This window comes from Zingiber officinale, chromosome 4A (assembly GCF_018446385.1).
Source record: "Zingiber officinale cultivar Zhangliang chromosome 4A, Zo_v1.1, whole genome shotgun sequence".
In the NCBI taxonomy this organism is placed as follows: domain Eukaryota; kingdom Viridiplantae; phylum Streptophyta; class Magnoliopsida; order Zingiberales; family Zingiberaceae; genus Zingiber; species Zingiber officinale.
Genome location: NC_055992.1, coordinates 63,187,549 through 63,207,728, shown reverse-complemented (window position 1 = coordinate 63,207,728; position 20,180 = coordinate 63,187,549). Strand labels below are relative to the sequence as shown.

Sequence of the window (20,180 nt, the reverse complement as noted above, 5' to 3'; positions counted from 1 at the left end):
ATTGCAATGGTTCAATATAGGTAAACCATAATTCTTCAAGCAAATTCTTCAGCCATAACATCTCGGTTACAATGTGATTCATGGCTCGGTACTCAACTTCGACAGTCGACCTAGCAACAACAATTTGTTTCTTACTTTGTCATGTTACTACATTTCCCCCTCATAAGTGCAATACCTAGAAGTGGACCGTCTGTCGATCTTAGATCCAGCATAGTTGGCATTAGAATAAGCTTCAATCCTTAGATGCCTATTTCTCTTAAATGACAACACTTTTCCTAGAGATTTCATAATGTACTTAAGAATCTTGATAGCAATTTTCCAGTGAACTTGCTTCAGCTTATCCATAAAACGAGTGATTATTCCAACTGCAAAAGATATCTCTGGTCTCATTACTGATAAGTAGATGAGTTTTCCAACGTCGTCTATATTTTATCTTATCCTCAAAGAACTCTCCAATATTATCCCAAACACTTAAATTGATATCCATAGGTGTATAAACCGACTTCATTCCAAGTAATCTAGTTTCTTTGAGTAAATCTATAACATACTTCCGTTAGCATAATGAAACTTTAGATTTGTTGTGAGCAATTTCAATTCCTAAGAAATATTTAGAACGTCCCATATCCCTTGTCACAAAGTGTCGCTACAAATACTTCTTGGTTTCGTCTATCTCACATATATCACTGTCAGATATTAGGATGTCATCAACATACACAATATGAATAATAATCTCATTCATGCTCTATCATACAAACATATAATGATCCAATTTACACTATTTGAAGCCAATAATACTAATTATATTACTAAATTTTTCAAACTAGGCTCTGGGGTTTTGTTTAAGACCATAAATAGTCCTTTTAAGTCTACAAATCATAGTATCATTCTTCACAGTAGGAGGTTGCTCCATAAATAGCCCTTTTAAGAATCATAGTATCATTCCCCCTGAGCAACATACACGGGAGGTTGCTCCATAAACACAGTTTCGTGCAAATCACCATAAAGAAAGGTATTCTTCACATCTAGCTGATACATTGACCAAGATTAATTGATAGCGGAGAACAGAACTCTAATAAAATTCAGGCGAGAAGTAGGAGAGATCTCAAAGTAATCAACATCATAAGTCTGTGTAAATTCTTTTGCCACCTGACAAGTTTTGTATCGATCAATAGTACCATCAACTTTAAATTTTAGAGTAAATACCTAATGACAAGCAACAATATCAACAGAAGATGGTGCAGCCACTAGCTCCCAAGTACCACGAGAGATAAAGATAAACATTTCCTTATCCATTGCAGTTCGCCAAGCCAAGTGTTGATAAATAGGAAGTTGAAACTTCTGTACATGATAGAGAAACAGCAAAAGCATGGAATGCAGGACCATGGTAATCAAACGAAATATAATTAGACAAAGGATGAGTAGTGCAAGACCGAATTCCTCTATGAGGAGCAATAGGCAGATCAATATCGGAGGAGTGAGTAGCATCAGGATCTGCAGGAAGAGCAGGTGAGCGATATGAATCTTGCACCTTCAATGGTTTAGGAGACGGAGCATCTGTAGTGGGAGACATGGATGGTGGGATAGGTAATGGAGAAGATGCTAATGTTATGGTTGGGACTCAAAAAAAATGTAACATCAACATAGGTGTAACTGCATTTTGTGAGTGTAACAAGACAATGATATTCTTTTTGTGTGCAAGAATATCCAAGCATGATGTATTCAATCGAGCAAGGAGATAATTTATCTAAGCTACGAGTAAAATTATGAACAAAATAAACACAACCAAATATGTGAGGAGGCACAAAGAAAAGAGATTTATCATGATAAAGACGAGAAGGGGATATCCCCATGTAACACAGCAGAAGGCCACCTATTTATGAGAAATCAAGTTGTGAGTACAGCATCACCTCACAGAAACTTAAAAACATGAATGTGACAAAGAAGAGTACAAGCTACATCTAAAACATAATGATGTATGCGTTCAACAACTCCATTTTGTTTGGAAGTCTATGAACAAGAGATTTGATGAATTATATCATGAGAATTAATGTAGACACTCTTTTCTGAGTGAACTCAAGTGTATTATTGGTACGAAGAATGTGTAAGGCAACAAAATATTGAATTTTTATTTTGTTATGAAATGATGTTAACACCTTAGGAACCTCACTCCTATTTTTGAGTTAATCTAACCAACTCATACGAGAATAATCATCAACAAAAATTATAAAATATTGAAAACCTCCTCTAGACTTAACTCTATTAGGTCCCCAAACATAATGAACAAATTCAAAAGCAAAAGAACTACGTTTATCAACTCTAGAAGGAAAAGAAGTACAATGGTATTTGTCGAACTCATAAGACTCATACTGGAAATCAGACAGAACGAGAACTAAACTTTTGAGAGCAAAAGAAGATGAGCGACCAAGATGACAATGCCACTGATAAGAAGGCACAGTTGTTGACGGTGCCCAGGAACTTATAGGTGTATCCAAATCTAGATAATATAAACAGACCATCACTCTCATGTCCTTCACCAATTATCCTCTTCGTATGCAAGTCCTGAATAATACACTAGGCTAGATAAAAAAAATACAGAACAATTATGAGCTTTTGTTAGCTGACTTATGGACAGTAAACTAACAAGAAATTTAGGTGCAAAGAGAACATTATTAAAAGTAATATTTGAAGTGGGCTTGACAACACCTCTTCCCGTAATTGGAGAATAGGTACCATTGGCTAGAAGGGCAGGGGATAATGATGAGAAAATAAAAGAGGAAGAAAAAACAAACTTCACAATCAGGATTACCAAACTTTATCCAACACTTCTCGAAGGTATGATTGGAACGGCCACAGTAAACATACGAACGGCTACTCCTAGTGGTATCAGTTCCACGACCGCGACTACTATTACAACCCCAAAAGAACCCACAATCGCAAGCAGTCATAACCGAAGTGTCGGAAGATGAGAAAAAATTAGTGTTGGGACGGCCCATGGTCACACGAAGAACTCAAGGTAAAAAAGAACGTCTGCACAAAATCGGCAGCACTAGGGCGTCGATGCTGAAATTAGTAGAAAAGAACATTGTGCCAAAATTGGCATCACATAGCGTCGATGCCAAAATCGGCAAAAAAAAGAACATCGGCGCCGAAATCGACAATAGCAGCAGCAGCAGGAAGCAACAATAGAGGACAGCAAAAAAATTAGGTCAAAGAAGGAGAACTCTACTCTTATACCATGTACAAGAGAAAGAGATCATATATTTCTCATCAAAAAATAATCCGCTTACATGTAAGTATTTATATATATAAGAAGAGAAAGAGGATCCTATACTTATGGTATGTCTATTAATCATTAATTACAATCAATAACAATCTCTATAATCAAACTAATTTAAATCAATCATATTCCCTACAATTAAGGGAATCTTCTGAAGTATTCAACTGTAAAATAAGGCAATAAAACTATAACAGAATATGCAAATATATTACAAAATCTATGGCAAAAACTTGATCATTATCGGGTCCTTGAGACGAAGTACCCTGAAGATGTTGTGGTCTTGAAGAAATTTATTAGGAAAGATCGAGTATGATTTTTTAGTTAGACTAAATGTAGAATTTGATCAAGTTCATATTCAAATTCTTGGCAAGGAAGATCTTCCATGGTTATTGCATTGATTCGGACTGAGGAGAGTCAAAGAGGCATTATGCTTGATCCAGGAACATCTGAAGGATCTGTCATGGTTGCACAAGAGAATACCAACCGAAACAAAATGAGGAATATATCTCAAAGCGACCCTCGAGATAATCTTTGATGCACTTACAGTAAAAGCCAAAACATACCAAGGATTGTTGCTAGAAATTACATTGAAAACCCACTACTTCAAGCAGAGAATGGGGTCAGCGTGGTGATCAAAAATTTCAACAAAAGCTCATCAAGTTTCCTCGAAAAAAAAGTCATTCTAGAAAACTCCTCCTAGAGAGAATTCTCTAGGCTATTTTAATCAAACCGAGAATGAGAAGCTTCCAAGTTTATTAGGGTCATTAGAGCAACCTAATGGCTTATGTCATTAGCATTATCGGGTAAGTCTCTTTCTCATGGATTACATGTCTAAGACCGATTTATACAAGACTCTTGGGTTATTAACTAAGCTATAGATCACAAGACACCTCCTTCGGTCCATTTTATAACATATTCACCTTGTCCTAGCAATAGGAAAATTATTATTGCCGATGGTTCTGTTACAGTAGCGGGTGCTGGTCACATTCAATTGAGTCCATTCGTGTTATTAAAAGATGTACTCCATGTTCTGAAATTGTCCACAAGTCTCTTGTCTATTCATAAACTAACCCGTGTTATGAATTGTAATGTCTTGTTTTATCCCTCTTATTGTTCAGGATCAAGTTTCGGGGAAGAGGATTGGACTTGCTAAGGAAAAGGGCGGCCTCTACTTTCTCAATGTAACTATAGTTAAACATGTTTTCTCAGAGTCTTATTTGTCATTTTCAAGTAATAATCTCATTTGGCGTCGACATTTTTGTCTTGGTCATCCTTCATTTACTATTTTAAAGACAATGTTTCCTTTCTTATTTAATAGTGTTAAAGTAGAAGATTTTCATTATGAGGTATGTGAATTTGCCAAACACAATAGAGGTTCCTTTCCAATTAGCAATAATAGAAGTTCTCCTTTTTATTTTATTCACACTGAATATTATAGGAGCTCGGTGGTTTATTTCTTTCATTGATGACTACATTAGAGTCTCATGGATTTTTCTTCTTAAACATAAATCTGATGTGAATTCGATCCTCCCAAAACTTTATATTTAACACACACTCGACCAGACATTATCTATGTTGTGAGTGTGGTAAGTCAGTTCATGCATAACCCTAAACACTTCAATGCTGCATATCGGATCCTAAGGTATCTAAAGAGAACACACGGTAAAGGACTTCTGTTTAAAACCCGGGGACATCTACAAGTTGAAGCTTACACTGATGCTGACTGGGCAGGAAGTCTAACTGATAGAAGGTCTACTTCGGGATATTGCTCGTTTGTGGGTGGTAATTTGGTCACTTGGCGTAGCAAGAAACAAAATGTGGTAGCTCGAAGCAGCGCAGAGGCTGAGTTTAGAGCCTTAGCTCATGGAATATGTGAAGTTTTGTGGATCAAGAGACTATTATTGGAATTGAAGATATCAGAGTTGGCGCCAATAAAGATGCACTGTGACAACAGAGCAGCAATTTCAATTGCACACAATCCAGTACTTTATGATCGCACAAAGCATGTGGAAGTCGATATACACTTCATACAGAGAAGTTAGACAACAAGTTAATTTGCACTCCCTATGTGTCTACAAAGGAGCAACTTGCAAATGTGTTCACAAAGAGACTTAATGGACACGATTTCTCAATGATTATACTTATATCCAAGCTGGGAATGGATGATATCTATTCACTAGTTTAAGGGGGAGTGTTGGAAAGATTAATTATTTTAGGATAATTGATCATGGAAATCTTTTAGTATGGGAAATCTCTTATCATGGAAATTCCGATATGGAAAAACCCTTTATTTAGAAATATAATATTTTAATTTATTTTTTTTATTTTTCAGTTTCTATGTATAATCAATGAACAAGTAATTTTTCAGTTTCTATATATATATATACCCATTGTTATGCATAAAAAAATAAGTGAGAGAATTTCATTCCATAATTCTTGACAATATATGTTACCTAGAGAAGTTAAAAGAAACTAAACACAACAAGCATCATGATTTAGTAATGCAAGATAACAATTTAAAAATTTGCAAATCACTTAGTATGTTTCCTTTCATATTTACTTATATCATTGATGTTTATCGACCAATTGAATTAAATGTTTGATTTTCATTTATATAACAAACGAAGAACTCCTGTTTGCATATTAAGAATATATCTACTTATACAATGATTGAAATTGCACTGAGTGATGGTTATATAAAATATTTAATGGTACACTAAATTTTCATATTGTACTTATTAATTCAAATTTCATCATCACATCTACATTAGATGCATCCATACCATATTTTTTTTCTTTGGTCATATTGTGAGAAAGATTGATTATAATACTTGTTTATTTAATTTTCCAACTTATTTAAACACAAGTTCACTTTTAAAATGAGAGGATATGCTAATCTGCTTGGACATATTTTTTTTATTTGGTCATATTGTGACAAAAATTGATTATAATACTTGTTTATTTAATTTTCCAACCTATTTAAACACATGTTCACTTTTAAAATGAGAGGATATACTAATCTGCTACAACAAGTTCGAGCATTCGTCTTTGTATGTTGATTTTGTTATAGATTTTACGGAATTGTCATCTTTATTGTCTTCATGCCGCATGATTTCAATGAAGACATGAATATTATGCTCACCCTATATGAAACTCTGATATTCTCTTACTTGTAGGAAAGGACGACCAAAAAGGAATATTTCAAAATCAAAGTGCAAACAGAGAAACAAAGTGCATCAATTTCTTTCTCATTGGAAGGGGCGTCCCAAGAATAAAAATAATAAAGAAACATTCTGAGCAAAGTTATTGAATTGTTCCTTATGCTAAGAAATGAAAATCTAAAAATAATAGTCGACAACTTGTCCATATTTGAGTTTTCCTCGATGGGAGAGAATAATGCAGAGAAAAGAAAATAATTTTGAAGAAATTAAATTGAAGATAAATTTCAAATCGATTCATCCGTTATAGAAGGAAAGCAATTGAAAATCTTCAAGAACAAAAAAATACTCAAGATTGGTGCATCTACAATAAATGGAATTAAATTGTAAAATATTCAAGATTAGTGCATCTATAACAAATCAGATATTTAATATTTTATTATTTGATGATTAATATTTTCTATTTGGTATTTTGGTAATAAATAGAGAATAATTATAATCTCTATTAGATTAGCCTATTTCGTTTATTTAGAATATTTATTTCATATTTACTATTGAGTTCAGTCTATAAAAGGAGTCTGGAGTCATGTATTTTAATCATCTTTGAATTAATATAATTTCTAATTTTACTGCTCTGTGTGAGTTTTACTCTATGTGAGGTTATTTTCTTCTTCGTTTCATCCACTTCATTACTAGTTCTTGAGTGATTCGACGGTTAGAATTTCGTGGTGTTATTTATTTTCCTCATTACTCCTAAAGTGTATGGTTTTAATTCTAAATTCTTTGTTAGGTGCCACAATATTACTGGTAAATGAAAATGAATTAGGTGCCACAATATTACAACTTTATAAGGTTGAAACTAGTAAAGCTATTGTGGATTTTTTTTCAAAACCTCTTTGTCGCTTAAGGAAGTAATCGCCATTTCTATTACTTGGGTTCCCAAAGAGGAGTCCTCACACTTTCACTAGTTTTAGACCGCTATTTATATGTTGGGTGATTTATTGTTTCATTTCCGTATATAATGCAAAAAATGCTCTCAAATATTATTGTTGAGAATTGATGTGTGAGAAGATTACTCTTTGTTTTTATCATTTAAAGAGGAGCCCCAAGGATACAACAACCAGCAATAATCAAGTCTTATCCTACTTGATGGAGTCGACTAGAGGAGCCCCTACGATGTGTTTTAAAATTGACATTCACAATGTGTTTCTTTCCTTAGGTGAGACTTTGTTTTGTTGTTGGTTAAACTCGGTTTTCACAAAGAAAATTTTGTTGTTTGTTTTTCTCTTTGTTTTCTTGATAGGGTTACATCAAGGATCAGCTCTAAGTCCCTATCTTTTTACACTAATTATGAATGAACTCACTGCGCACATTCAAGACACAGTACCGTGGTGCATGTTGTTTGTAGATGATATTATTTTGGTAGATGAGACACGTGAAAGAGTAAATGCTAAGCTAGAATCTTGGAGGGAAACACTAGAAGGGAAAGGTTTTAAGCTTAGTAGATTAAAGACAGAATATATGGAATTTAAGTTTAGCAATATTAGAAGTAATGAAACAATTGTTAAGATAGGAGAGGACGAGTTGCCTGGAACCGAACGATTTAAATATTTAGGATCATTTTTACAAAATGATGGAGGGATTGAGAGAGATGTCTTACATAGAATACAAGCAGGATGGATGAAATGGAGGGGAGCGTCGAGTGTTTTATGTGACCGTAAAATACCTCTTAAACTTAAAGGTGAATGTTAAGCTATGACTCGAGCACACGAGCAGAAGATGAGAGTTGCAGAGATGAGGATGTTAAGGTGGATGTGTGGACATACAAAGATGGACAAAATAAGAAATGAGAGCATTAGAGAGAAAGTCGGAATTGCATCTATTGAGGGAAAACTCCGAGAGACACGTTTAAGATGGTACGGACATGTACTTAGACGACCAATAAATGCTCCAGTTAGGCGATGTGAAACTATGATAAATATGCATATCAAACGAGGAAGAGGAAGACCAAAAAAGACTTGGTTAGCAACAATAAAACAAGATAAAATATATTTAAATATAGATGATGATATAATAGGAGATAGAGCTCAATGGCGTAAAAGGATTCAAACAGCCGACCCCACCTAGTGGGAAAAGGCTTGGTTGTTGTTGTTATTGTTGTTGTTGTAAAGGTATGAACCACCTCCCCTGCATTTTCAATAAATGTTAATGGAAGTTTGGTAGGGTTATTTGCAATTACTAAGGGACTAAGGCAAGAATAGCCTATCTCGCATACCTCTTTAATGATGCTATATAGGTTCTGTGTGGCATATCAGTTGTAAGTTCAGGCGATCTTGCAAACCCTTTGATTACACATTTGCTCTTTGCTTCCTTTTTGATCATGGTGGCATTAAGGCAAATGTTAGGAAATCTTAAATTTACTTTGTGGTGCATGGTGAAGAATTACAAGTACAGATTTGAAGTAAATTTTGCATGCAATATGGTTCTCTGCCAATTAGGTATCTTGGCATTTCACTTATTATCTAGATTGTTGTATAGAGATTATCTTCCTCTTCTAGGATGGATTGTGAATCCATGAGTGGTTAAAGAGAAAAGGTTTATATTGGGAGGCTTGAACTTGTTAGGAAAGTGATGCTTGGTAAATTCAAGTTTTAGTGTTATGCTTTGAACATGCTTTGAACATACCAAAAAGGATGTCACTAGAATGGATTAACTATTGGCCAGATTTTTATTGATTGGGAATGAAAAGAAGTGATGCATAAGATGGCCTTTGTCTGCTAAAGCCTAAAGCAAATAGGGGACTCAGATTAAAGGATTTGTCTTCCTTGAATGATGCATGCATGTGGAACACATGACTAAATAGGATTGTCAATTCGGGTGGGTTTGGGTCAGGTTAAACCAAGGGTATTACAAAAGAATCTCAACCCAAACCCGACCTCAACCCGAACCTACCTGAAAACTATAAACCCGAATCCGACCAATCCGATCTTTTTACTATGTGATATTATTCTTTTATTCTTTAACAAAATAATTAAATAAAAATTCAAAACACATAATAATAATATTTTAATTTAAACACAACCCGAATTTTTACAGTAGAAATTCTACCCTCACATAGATGGTAGAAATAATTATATTCCATCCTAAATTCACGTCAACATGGGTCAACCCGAACCGAACTCAACCCAACCAAGAAAAAACCATGTCAGATTTCAGGTCCAATTCGATCTGACCCAAACTCTAAAACTCCCAACCCTAACTCGATATTCTTCGTGTTGACTCAGGTCCGATTCATTTTTAAAACTCATATGGCTAAATGTTGTATATCTAAAGACAGAAAATTTTGGAGAATAAAGACTCCATTGTATTCACGGTGTTGGAGAGGTATCTTTTGGGAAGCTAGAATGCAAGCTATCAGATTAATTAGGCATAAGGTAGGGAATGGAAAAAAGCCTTATAGACTTTGGCTTGAACCTTAGGGAGAAGAAGTGGCTGACATACTATTCAGGAGCACACCTAATGATTATTTCCTGAAAAAATAAATTGCATTAGTTGCAGTTTTAATTTTGGGAGGCAACACTCAAAACAAAACCGTTGTGTTTGCATAAACAGGATCAACTCATTTAGATTCCAGCTCTTAAAGGCTATTCACTGAAAAGTACTTATTGTTCTTTGCAACTTTCAAGAGAGTTCTGTGGATTGGTATGAGGTGGTGTGGTTCAAGGGGTTTGTCCCTGATTTTCTTTCATTTGGTGACACCTACTTCATGGTAAACTGCCCACCATGGACAGATTGGTACAATAGGATATTTATCTGACAATTGTTGCTGCCTATGTAGGGAAGAGAAAAAAAGCATAGATACTTATTTCTTGGATGTTCCTATAGAGGGTAGCTTTCCACATGAAACCTATTCATGGCACATGGAAAAGATTCAGGTATGAGCAAGACTTACTTCCTTTGGTCTCAGATCTTTGCTATTTTTAGTACAACAGTTTACCATTTATGGAAAGAATATAACCTTCAAGGAATGAAGGGAAAGGCTAGTCAAGTAATGTTGCAATAATTGCAGCTGTTGTTGATATATAGAATGACAGAATTTTAGGGACTGGGCGATTAGTCCATCAGAAATACAAAATTTGAAAATACAAAATACTGTGCTGAACTGGTTCACCAGGTTAAGAATACTATGTTGAACTGATTGTTTAGCTATGTGGATGATTGATGTGATAGAAACCGGGGCAGTCACACCTCCTGAATCTGTTCCGAGTTGCAATTTCTGAGTTGCTTCTGAAGCCTGTTTCTAAAATGCACTCAGATATAAAGCCACCTTTTCCCTATTGAAGAGTCTGAATCTGCTTCAAAAGTTGCAGATCGTCAGACAGGCCGGTTGGTGTGAATTAAGCTAATCTCTACTGTGAATTCAAGAACTGGTTGGGGCTCCGGGTATTGTTTTCAAGTTTGCTGTGAATATGCAAACTATATTGACATGGTGGATATTGTTCGTCCATGGAACTGAATTATAAATAGCTGATAGATAGATAGATAGAAGAGATAGTTTCTTGATATTTTCTTCAGAATAATGTGAATAGTGTGATTTATTTTTTAAGTTTTTTTAACAGGAATACACTCATTTGTCCTTATGAAAAAAAAAAAAATACTTGAAGTAGGAAACACAGATATTTACCTGAAATCGCTTGAAATTAGACATGGTTTCCCTTTCCATGGCCAAATTGGCCACAGAATCTGCAAACTCCTTGGTTTCCTTTTGAGCGATATCCACACAGTCCAATAGCTGGAAGCACATTGCGCAATGTCCATCAGCACCAACACTTGTTCGGTTAACATCCCATCTCCCACCTCCCAACCACCCAAGGCCATGCCAGCCTCTGCCATTGATCACTATTGCATCTTTAACCCTTTCAGTGCTCCAGCTAGAACTCCCTGCCTCGGCTGCAGATTTGCTGTTGAACCAATCCTCCAAAATCCCAGCTGTGGAAGAAGACACACATCTCACGTTGTTCCTCAGCATGTGCAGATACTCATAAACTTTCCCCTCCCTTCCTACCTTAGCGCTAACATCCAGTAGTGCTGCAATCTCTGGCTCTTCCGGCATGATGGCCGATGAAACCATATGATTCGCCAGCGCATAAGCCTTTTCTGCTTCCAATTGCCGGCAGAAGGCAAAGAGCGCCGGCCCATAGGTCCTAAGCCTCGGAGTGGCAGCGTACTTCTCCCTCATGTTCCTGATGAGGTCGAAAGCGAGGTCTGCGCCGCTTCCATCGGGTTGGCAGGATGCGATCCTGGCCATGGAAGTGATCGTGGCTTCGTTTGGCACGATGCCTGCAGCGATCATGGCGTTGAAAACTCGCGAGCCAGTATCGACAGTAGACTGCTTGGAAGACTCGTCGTCCAAGTTTTCTACCGAGGAAGAGAGGATGTGGAGCAGGGAATTGAAGTGGTACGCAGAGAGCCGCAAGCCCTCGGCGACGGCAGTCTCATAGAGCTCGAGTGCACCTGAAAGATCTCCGTTCTTAGAGCAGGTGTCTAGCGCGTAACGAAATTGCCCCTCGCGCGAGCCGTTCCTTTTCTTCGTCTTCATCTTCGGGGCCGCCGTCGCAGCATGGCCAACTCCCAACGCACCCTAAGGAGGCTTTTCCGTTTAGAAAATGTAAATGAGGGCCTTTTAAAGCGTAAAAAAAACAAAGAGAGAGAAAAAAACACTACGGCCCTAGGTTTAGAAAAGGTAAATGAAACGATGGCTGTTATTTAAAGTAAAAAATAAATTAAATATTAAATTAGATTTAATGAGCTTATTTTGATATCATTGATAAATAAATAATGATAGTTTACCCAACAACCTAGCAGATTTTTGTATATTACCCAAAAATAAATTCATTTTGAAATTAACTAAATTATATATCATCCTATTTCCTTACCCATAAAATCTCTCTTCCTTTCTATTTTATTTTTTCAAAAAAAACTTAATTTCCTAACTCTCCTCTTTCATCTCTTTTTCCTTCATCATCGGAGCACCAACGGTGACTCTACGTCATCATTCCTTCGCCTCCACCCAACAATGCAAAGAGACATAGCAAGTCATAGGTTGTGTTATACATGACGGGCGAGAACCTTTGAGCCATAGGTTATTGTACGTTCCTTTCGCTCCATATACGATAATTTACTTTTCATAAAAAAAAGAGACACGGCAAGTCGGTGACGATGACCAACTCTATCGATTTTAAAAGGGGCATCGGGGTGATCTTTCCTCATCATTTTATCCCAACTTTATTCACTCTCTTTTCATGACATTCATGTCGTTGCATTGCATTTTTCAGCATTTAATCTCTTTTTTTAAGTTTCTTATTATTGTCAGAGGTAAAGTCTGACAAGTTGAAGAAGTTAATCATGAGAGGAGGAAAATGAGCATTTTTGGAGGATGAGACTGACTTTATTGATTCTTTGCTGAAGGGTGACTTCAGTCACAGGAGTGTTGATGTGCCCCCGATGATGAAATAAGTTTTTGATTTTGGACTAAAGATATGGATTTCTTGTATTAAGGTGGTTCTATTTTTTTTTACTAGTAATTGTTTGATAAAATACCAAGGTGGACAATAATGGAGGAAAATCATCAAGATTGAGATGAAAAAGGATGGATGAGAGATTAGATTTTCTTTTAGAGGAAAAAATAAGACTATATATACATTTGATCAAGATTCTTTGTATTATTTAATCTTATCGTTGATATGCTTGAGATCGATAATAGATGTTCTATGCTTTTTTATTTGTATATCGAAAGAAGAGTGGTTGTATTTGTTAAGGATCTTGGTCCAGTTATAAGAGAGGTTGAATAGACGATCACCCTCTTCCTTGTCTTCCTACAATTTATTAGTTGCGTAGCAGAATAATGAAATCACAAAGTAAGAAGATAAACTCTAACACGTCTGCTTAACGTAGTTTGAAGATAAAGCTCCTACTCCACGATGTGTCCATAAGGTGGACAATCTTTATCCGTCGGTGGATTAGTCCTTGGAACTCCGGCTAGCTCAAGTCTCCTTGTAGGTAGAGAAACCTTACCACAACCTCGATCAAGAGTACTTGGATCATGAGAGCTTGGAGACTCTAATTAAGGGTTAACCACCTCTAATTTCGTCACTTAAGTCATTCACCCTGAGCTTTAATATATAGAGCTCGGGAGGAAACACACAAATTGTGTTTCCGCTACTAGTCGATTGCCAACTTCATTAGTCGGCTGGTCTCTGTGGAAATTCAACCGTTAGAACTCAATGGCTCGATACCAGTTGACTGATCACTGGACTAGTCGACTGCTCCACATTAGATGAGCGAACAGAGCCCTTTGTTCACTCCCACCAGTTGACTGGTAAAGTCACCAATCGACTGATAAACCCTAAACCTAATATTTTGTTGGATCGATTACGTACGTGAGAGAGGGGGTGAATCACGTGATTTTCAAAAATTCTCTTTTCTTCATTTTAAAATCAGAGTGCAAACACATCGGAAAAAAAACACAAAAAGCAGGCACAAGAGGAACACAATCGGTTTACTTGGTTCGGAGCCTTCGACGACTCCTACTCCAAGACCCAGGTCTCGCGGATCTATCAATGGGTAATTCACTATAAACCTCTTCCAGTACCTCCAAAAGAGGGAATCGAAGTACAGGGAAAGTTAGAACAAGTGCAACACCCTGCACCTGTCCTTTTGCAGTATTTAATTACACACAAAAAAAATTTACCGACACTTTGGAGATCGAAGTGGGAGCACTCATGCTGATGTTGTTCTGTCGGTCATGATCGAAAGTCCTCCGAGTAGTCATCGGGGTGCAGTAGTTTTGTAGAAGTCATATCAGAAGCCTGGAGTAGTCAAAAGTTCAATCGAATGCGCGGTAGCTCGTATAGGAGTTATTAAAGAAGCATTGGGTGAGCAACCTTAAATAAAGCATGGAAGGCGCCTTCCATAGCCATGGAAGGCGCCTCTAATGAGACAAGTTTGATCCCAAATGGTCTGGGACTTATCCGCTGTGACGCCAAAATTTTATCATATGGAAGGCGTCTTCCATAGCCATAAAAGGAGTCTTCTATGAACAGTACGAAGGCGCTTTCAATGCTTGAAGGCGCCTTCGGACACTGTTCATCTAAAGGCAATTTTCTTCTTTTGCCCTGTAAAATAATGTTAGTCCAAAAATACCCTACAAAATAAGTATTAGGGCAATTTAATAATAATGCAGAATAGCAATTAGTTCCTGTCCTAGAAGGACAGGAACTAGTCAATGTCTCAACTTAGGGATCCCAATAGATCTAAATTAGACCAACGCCTACTGTCCCTTCAACTGGGGTGTGTCCTCACTTGGTCACTCTCCTCCAATGACTTACCTTAACTTACCAGTTTGACAGACATCCGGTTAGCCCGTTGACCTATCTGGACTTCGTGCCAGCTATCCGATCGCCCATTGACCTAGCTGAACTTCGTACCAGCTATCCGATCGGCCCGTCGACCTAGCTGGATTTTGTACCAACTATCTGGTCTGTCCATCGACCTAGCTGGTGTTAGGACCCTTGGTGGCTGACTAGAGAGGGGGTGAATAACCTCTGCACAAAACAGGCAAAACAAACCTTCCTCGAACTTATAACTTAATATAACACTTGCATAAAAGAATAATAAAAAATTGGAAAGAAAGAGGCACAGCGAATTACTTGGTTACAATCGGGGAGGTTGTTAATCCAAGGTGAAAAAGAGCACAAAAAAATCTTCTTTAGGCGGAGAAGCCTCTTACAGCAATGAACGCACAGAAAAGAAGCTAAACAAAAAACTAAAAGTGCACAAGTGATGTTTCTTTGTAATTCTCATGGTCCTTAACTTCTGGGAGCAGGGCTGCTTATATAGCCCCTGCTCGGGGTGCCTGGAAGCATTCCAGACGCCTAGAATAGGATAAAACCTTATCCCCAATGTGTCAGTCAATGTTTACGTCGATCTTGATAAAACTTGGGTTCCGAGCACCCGGAAGGGTTCCGGGTGCTCGGAGTCCGGGGGCCCTAGGCTGGTTCGAGTGCCCCGACTTGGTCCGGGCGCCCCGGACTGGTTTGAGTGCCCCGAGCACAAAATTCAATATTTTGTTGACTTTTAGTCCCGGTCTCCTACTCTAGTTTCACTTGCATTGGTCCGGGTTTTCCGCTCCGGCTCCGCTCGCTTGGGTGATTTCGACCATTTGGAATAGGGCTCACCCAAACTCAACTTCCGGCCTTCTTCTTAAGTAAGCTTCCATTCCATCTTCTCGTCCCTCGGAAATGTCGCGTGTCTCATTCTCGTCCGCCTGCGTACTATTCTGCAGCACCTCGTCCCTTAGATGCACCAAGCCCGTCGGCTCTCTCTCGTACCGTCCTTCTCGCTAGCTGCATTTTTTGCTTGACATCCTGTGCTCCTGAGTTCCTGCACACTTAGACACAGGGTTAAACACAACAGGACGTAACCTAACTTATTTCATCACATCAAAATAACCTTGAGGGTACTAACAGCTGGATTTTGTATAAGCTATCCGGTCGGCCTGTCGACTTAGTTGGATTTTGTACCAGTTATCTAATCGGCCCATTGACCTAGTTGGATTTTGTACCAACTATCTGGTCGGCCCGTTGACCTCGCTAGATTTCATACCAGCTATCTGGTCGACCCGTCGACCTAACTGGATTTCTTGCACACTCAATCAAGTGGTTAAATCACAACGGAACCTAACTTAACTTACTTATCATTCATCAAAATCCGGGTTAGACCATTAGTGCAAACCGTACCAACAATCTCCCCTTTTTTGATGCAATGACAACTTGAATTAAGTTAGGGGGAAAAAATACAAGTATAAATAGACACATGATTTGATTTAAGTTATTTGGATTTTGATTTGTTTCAACTTAACCTTTTAACCCTCCCCCTTTAACATTCATCAAAAAGCATGAATAGACAGAAAAAAATTGTTAGGAAAAGTAAGAAAATAGTTTTTGGCAATATGTCTTAGGACTACTTTGAGAGGGGAGGGGGGATGTATAACAAAAAAAAAAATTCAAAAATATTTGACAACATATATGTGCAAGGATAGTTTTGAAATCATTTATCATTTTTTTAAAAAAAATGATAAAGAAAATAACTTATTAAAAATTATAAAAATAAATTTTGAAAAGAACCTTTTCAAAAACTTTTTTAAAGTGTTTCAAGATATCTTGTAAAGAAAAAGATTTTAAAGATATTTTGTAGAATAAATTTAAAAACACTGGATATTAGTATTTCCACAAGAGAAATAAGGTTGAAAATACTTTTAAAATCTACTAACTTTAGAAACTTTAAAGTTTTTCAAAAAAAATTGAAAATGTTGAGTTCTCCCTAAAAAAACTTTAAAAAAATTAAGGTTAAAGTTCTCCAAGACAAATGTTAAAATACTAAATGTTGCAATATTAAAAATTGTTTGAGACAATTTTCAAAATAAGTTTTTAAGACATGTAATAATTTTAAAAATGGATTTTTTTAATGGAATGTTTTCAAAATTTTACTGACTTATTTTTCCTCCCCCTGAACCTGATATTACTTTAAAATAATCTAATCAGCTATAAATTATTCTTAATTGTCTAACCGTTAGTTACTAATTAACTATCAGAAAATAGCAGTGTTCACTTAGTTAGTTAGGTTAGGTCTATCAATCCAGTTAGTGTTAGACTAACCTAGATTACTTAACCTGGTTGCTGTAGATTTGATATTTAACGCCCAGACTTATGTTCATGCACTGATATAAGCATCTTAAGTCAAGGTAAGCTGCCTATGCATCTCACCCCTTTCTAAGTTTGGAATACACAAACAAGATAACCCTAATATGTTAGTGAGATACTCAAGTCTTAAATCTATTGGAGCATGCTTTCTTATGGGTTCGATCTAAGCCAAGGCTAAAATTGATTTTGAAAATTCTAAAAATAAGGAAATTTTGAGAAAAATAAATAAAGAATTTTACCATAGAATTTGGAAATGTTGAAAATAATATTAAAAATATTGATCCTAATCTATGAAACATATTCCTAATTAATTTTAACAATCATACTGAAGAACAACTAATTGAAAATAGTGAGTCAAGTCATATACAATGCATAATAATGTATGTAACATGATCAAGTCTGATGATCATCGTCAGCAGGTGGTGGTAAGGGTCACTCAGGAGTGCGCAGAGCCTGAAGAATCTGCTCAAATCTGGTGGTCATGTCGTCTCGAAGGGAAGTAAATCCAATGATCATCTCCCCCCAAAGTGTGCTGAATCCATCCGAGATTGGTTGTCGAAGCTGAGCGGAGGACTCCTCAAGTCGAGCGAGTCGATCATTGACGGATAGAGAAGTCGAGGGCTGGGTCGAGGTCGAAGGCTGGTCCAAAGTCAAAGCATACCCAAACATCTCCTCAGCCATAAACTCTGGCCACTCCTCTCCCTCGGCTGGAATAAAAGGTGGAAACTCCTCCTCGGCTCCGACTGGTATGGCTGGCTAAGGCGCACCTCTCCAAGCTAGAGTCCCCTGAGCTGTGATGTCTATATGCACTAATGCTAGCTGGTGCTGACCAAACTCGTCATATACACTAAGGGAAGTAGTCCTCCCCTGGGTCATATCTATCTCTAAGGTCGAAAATATATATGTCAAAATATGACAATAGGGCATGCAGACCTCAAACCTAGTGATAAGACCGGATGCATGTATAACATTATGAAACATATGTAATGTAATGTCGATGTCTAGACGTTGACAGAGGGCATACAAAAAGAAGGAGTGGGAAGGTCACATGATCATAATGTCGCGAGATGTGATCTGCAAAATGCATGTAGTCAGGACTTAATATAGCATATAGTCCTAGACCCTGAGGGAGAGTAACCTAAAGTCAGTCGTTGTAGGTACTCTCTCCTCCCCAAAAAAATACAAGTAGATAATATCTAATGTAATATGGGAGTAGGGCTCACCAAATGACAGATCCCTATTACGGTAACACAAAAATTGACATGCAGATGTCCTGAGTCCTAGGCTAGTATATAATAAAGTAAGGGAAAAGTGAAAATCCTTTCCACTAACTTTGGTGGAGTAGGTTATGTCATCTATCCGTTCTAAATTATTATAGAACTAAACACATAAATCTAGATTTACTGCATGACTGCAGTAAACCAATTTTTCTAACTGGGAATGCTCAATGACTTGTATAATAGGGGTGCAGTATTGGGTAAAAAAAATCCTATTCAAGTGCCTAGATTTCAATGGAACATATGTATGCTTAATGAAATCTAGCCTAAGCCGCTCGGTGGGAAACCTATCATCAGTAGATGGAGCATTACTAGTGCTAGGGGCAACATGTCATCTTTTCCTAATTTGATATACATATAGGCATAAATAAACAAGAAAAAATGCATATAAACTAAGTATTGAAGATACATATTGAGGTAGGGTATACCTAGGAGGCATTTCCGGGACTTTGAGGATGAAGTTGTTGAGAAAACTGGGTTGGAAGGCGCTTTGTTGATGTCGAATTTGCGAACAAAGCGCCTTCCGAGAACAAACTTAAAAATTAAAGATAGTGCAAATAGAAAGATAGTGCAGATACAAAATAAGTTGATGTCGAAAGAAAACCATTTTACGGGGTGGTGAGTATTGGAACTCAGCGGGTAAGGAAAGATAGTGCATGAACATAAAATAAACAAATAGAGAATGTAAAAAGGTATACAGTCTCATAAGGGAAGTAGTAGATACAAAATAAAACCATAATCAATGCTCATACCTGAAACCATATCCTAGGCTAGGTAATAGAATGTCAGGAGTAGAACTAATATGCTACAGTACTGCTCATAACTATAGAGGGAATGCGTAAGGTATGTAAACATTTCCAATAAATAACCCAAGGTCTAACCACCTACAACGAGAGCATATCTCAACATACGGCAGCATATCAGCATAAGTGAACAACGACAAGAAGCAACGGCAGCATAAATATACCACAGCAACAGAAGTAAGCAATAACAGTATATGTAAACTTTAGCAGCCAAAGCAAGAATAATAACAGCATATGCATGGATGGTCACCTCGCCCACCTCTCTGCACCACGCCCCCTGTATGGTAAGAGGCCGGATCAATGACAACTGTACCACCCAAAGGCCGCCACTACTCTCGACACAGCGAAGGGGGTCCCTGCTGCTCGCAACTCCAGCTACCACCAACTGGAAGTGGCCGAGTGCGACACGACAGGACAAGCGACATCAACCGGCCCTGGTCAACGACTCTCTCGATCGCAAAGGAGAATTGGTCGTTGACATGTCTGCCATGATATGATGCACCAAATGCAATAGTATATATATATATATATATATATATATATATATATATATATATATATATATAACAAAAATCAGATATACTACATGAAGCCAACATGCTCAACACAGAACAGAACTAAACAATAATCAAAACATGCAAACATGGTATCCAGTATCTGCTAAATATCATAGATGACAACAAGAGACTGTATGGATATATAAACGAATAACTCAAAGGTTTGAGTGAAAGTATCAAGCGCAAGGAAATAAGAGTGGAGTCAAGGTAAAACGGTTCTTATCCAAAAAATAGCTCATGCACTCTAAAGAGACAAAGTAAGAAGTACCCGCTTTAAATATAGAATATGCTGCCAATCTTCCAGTCAAAGGTCTATCTCGAGCCAACATCTCATGACTGTAGTTTCCT

General features: G+C 37.2%; 1 protein-coding gene across 2 annotated transcripts in view; it reads right to left on the bottom strand.

Moving 5' to 3' along the window:
* LOC121969958 (proteinaceous RNase P 2-like) overlaps positions 1-12,093 on the bottom strand; it is a 42,631-nt gene extending 30,538 nt beyond the window's left edge. For both annotated transcript variants that reach the window (XM_042520292.1, XM_042520293.1), the window contains exon 1: positions 11,120-12,093. In XM_042520292.1, coding sequence (XP_042376226.1) covers positions 11,120-12,034 — 915 coding nt within the window. In that variant the 5' untranslated portion in view covers positions 12,035-12,093. The remainder of the gene's footprint in view (positions 1-11,119) is intronic.
* Positions 12,094-20,180: the final 8,087 nt, after the last annotated feature.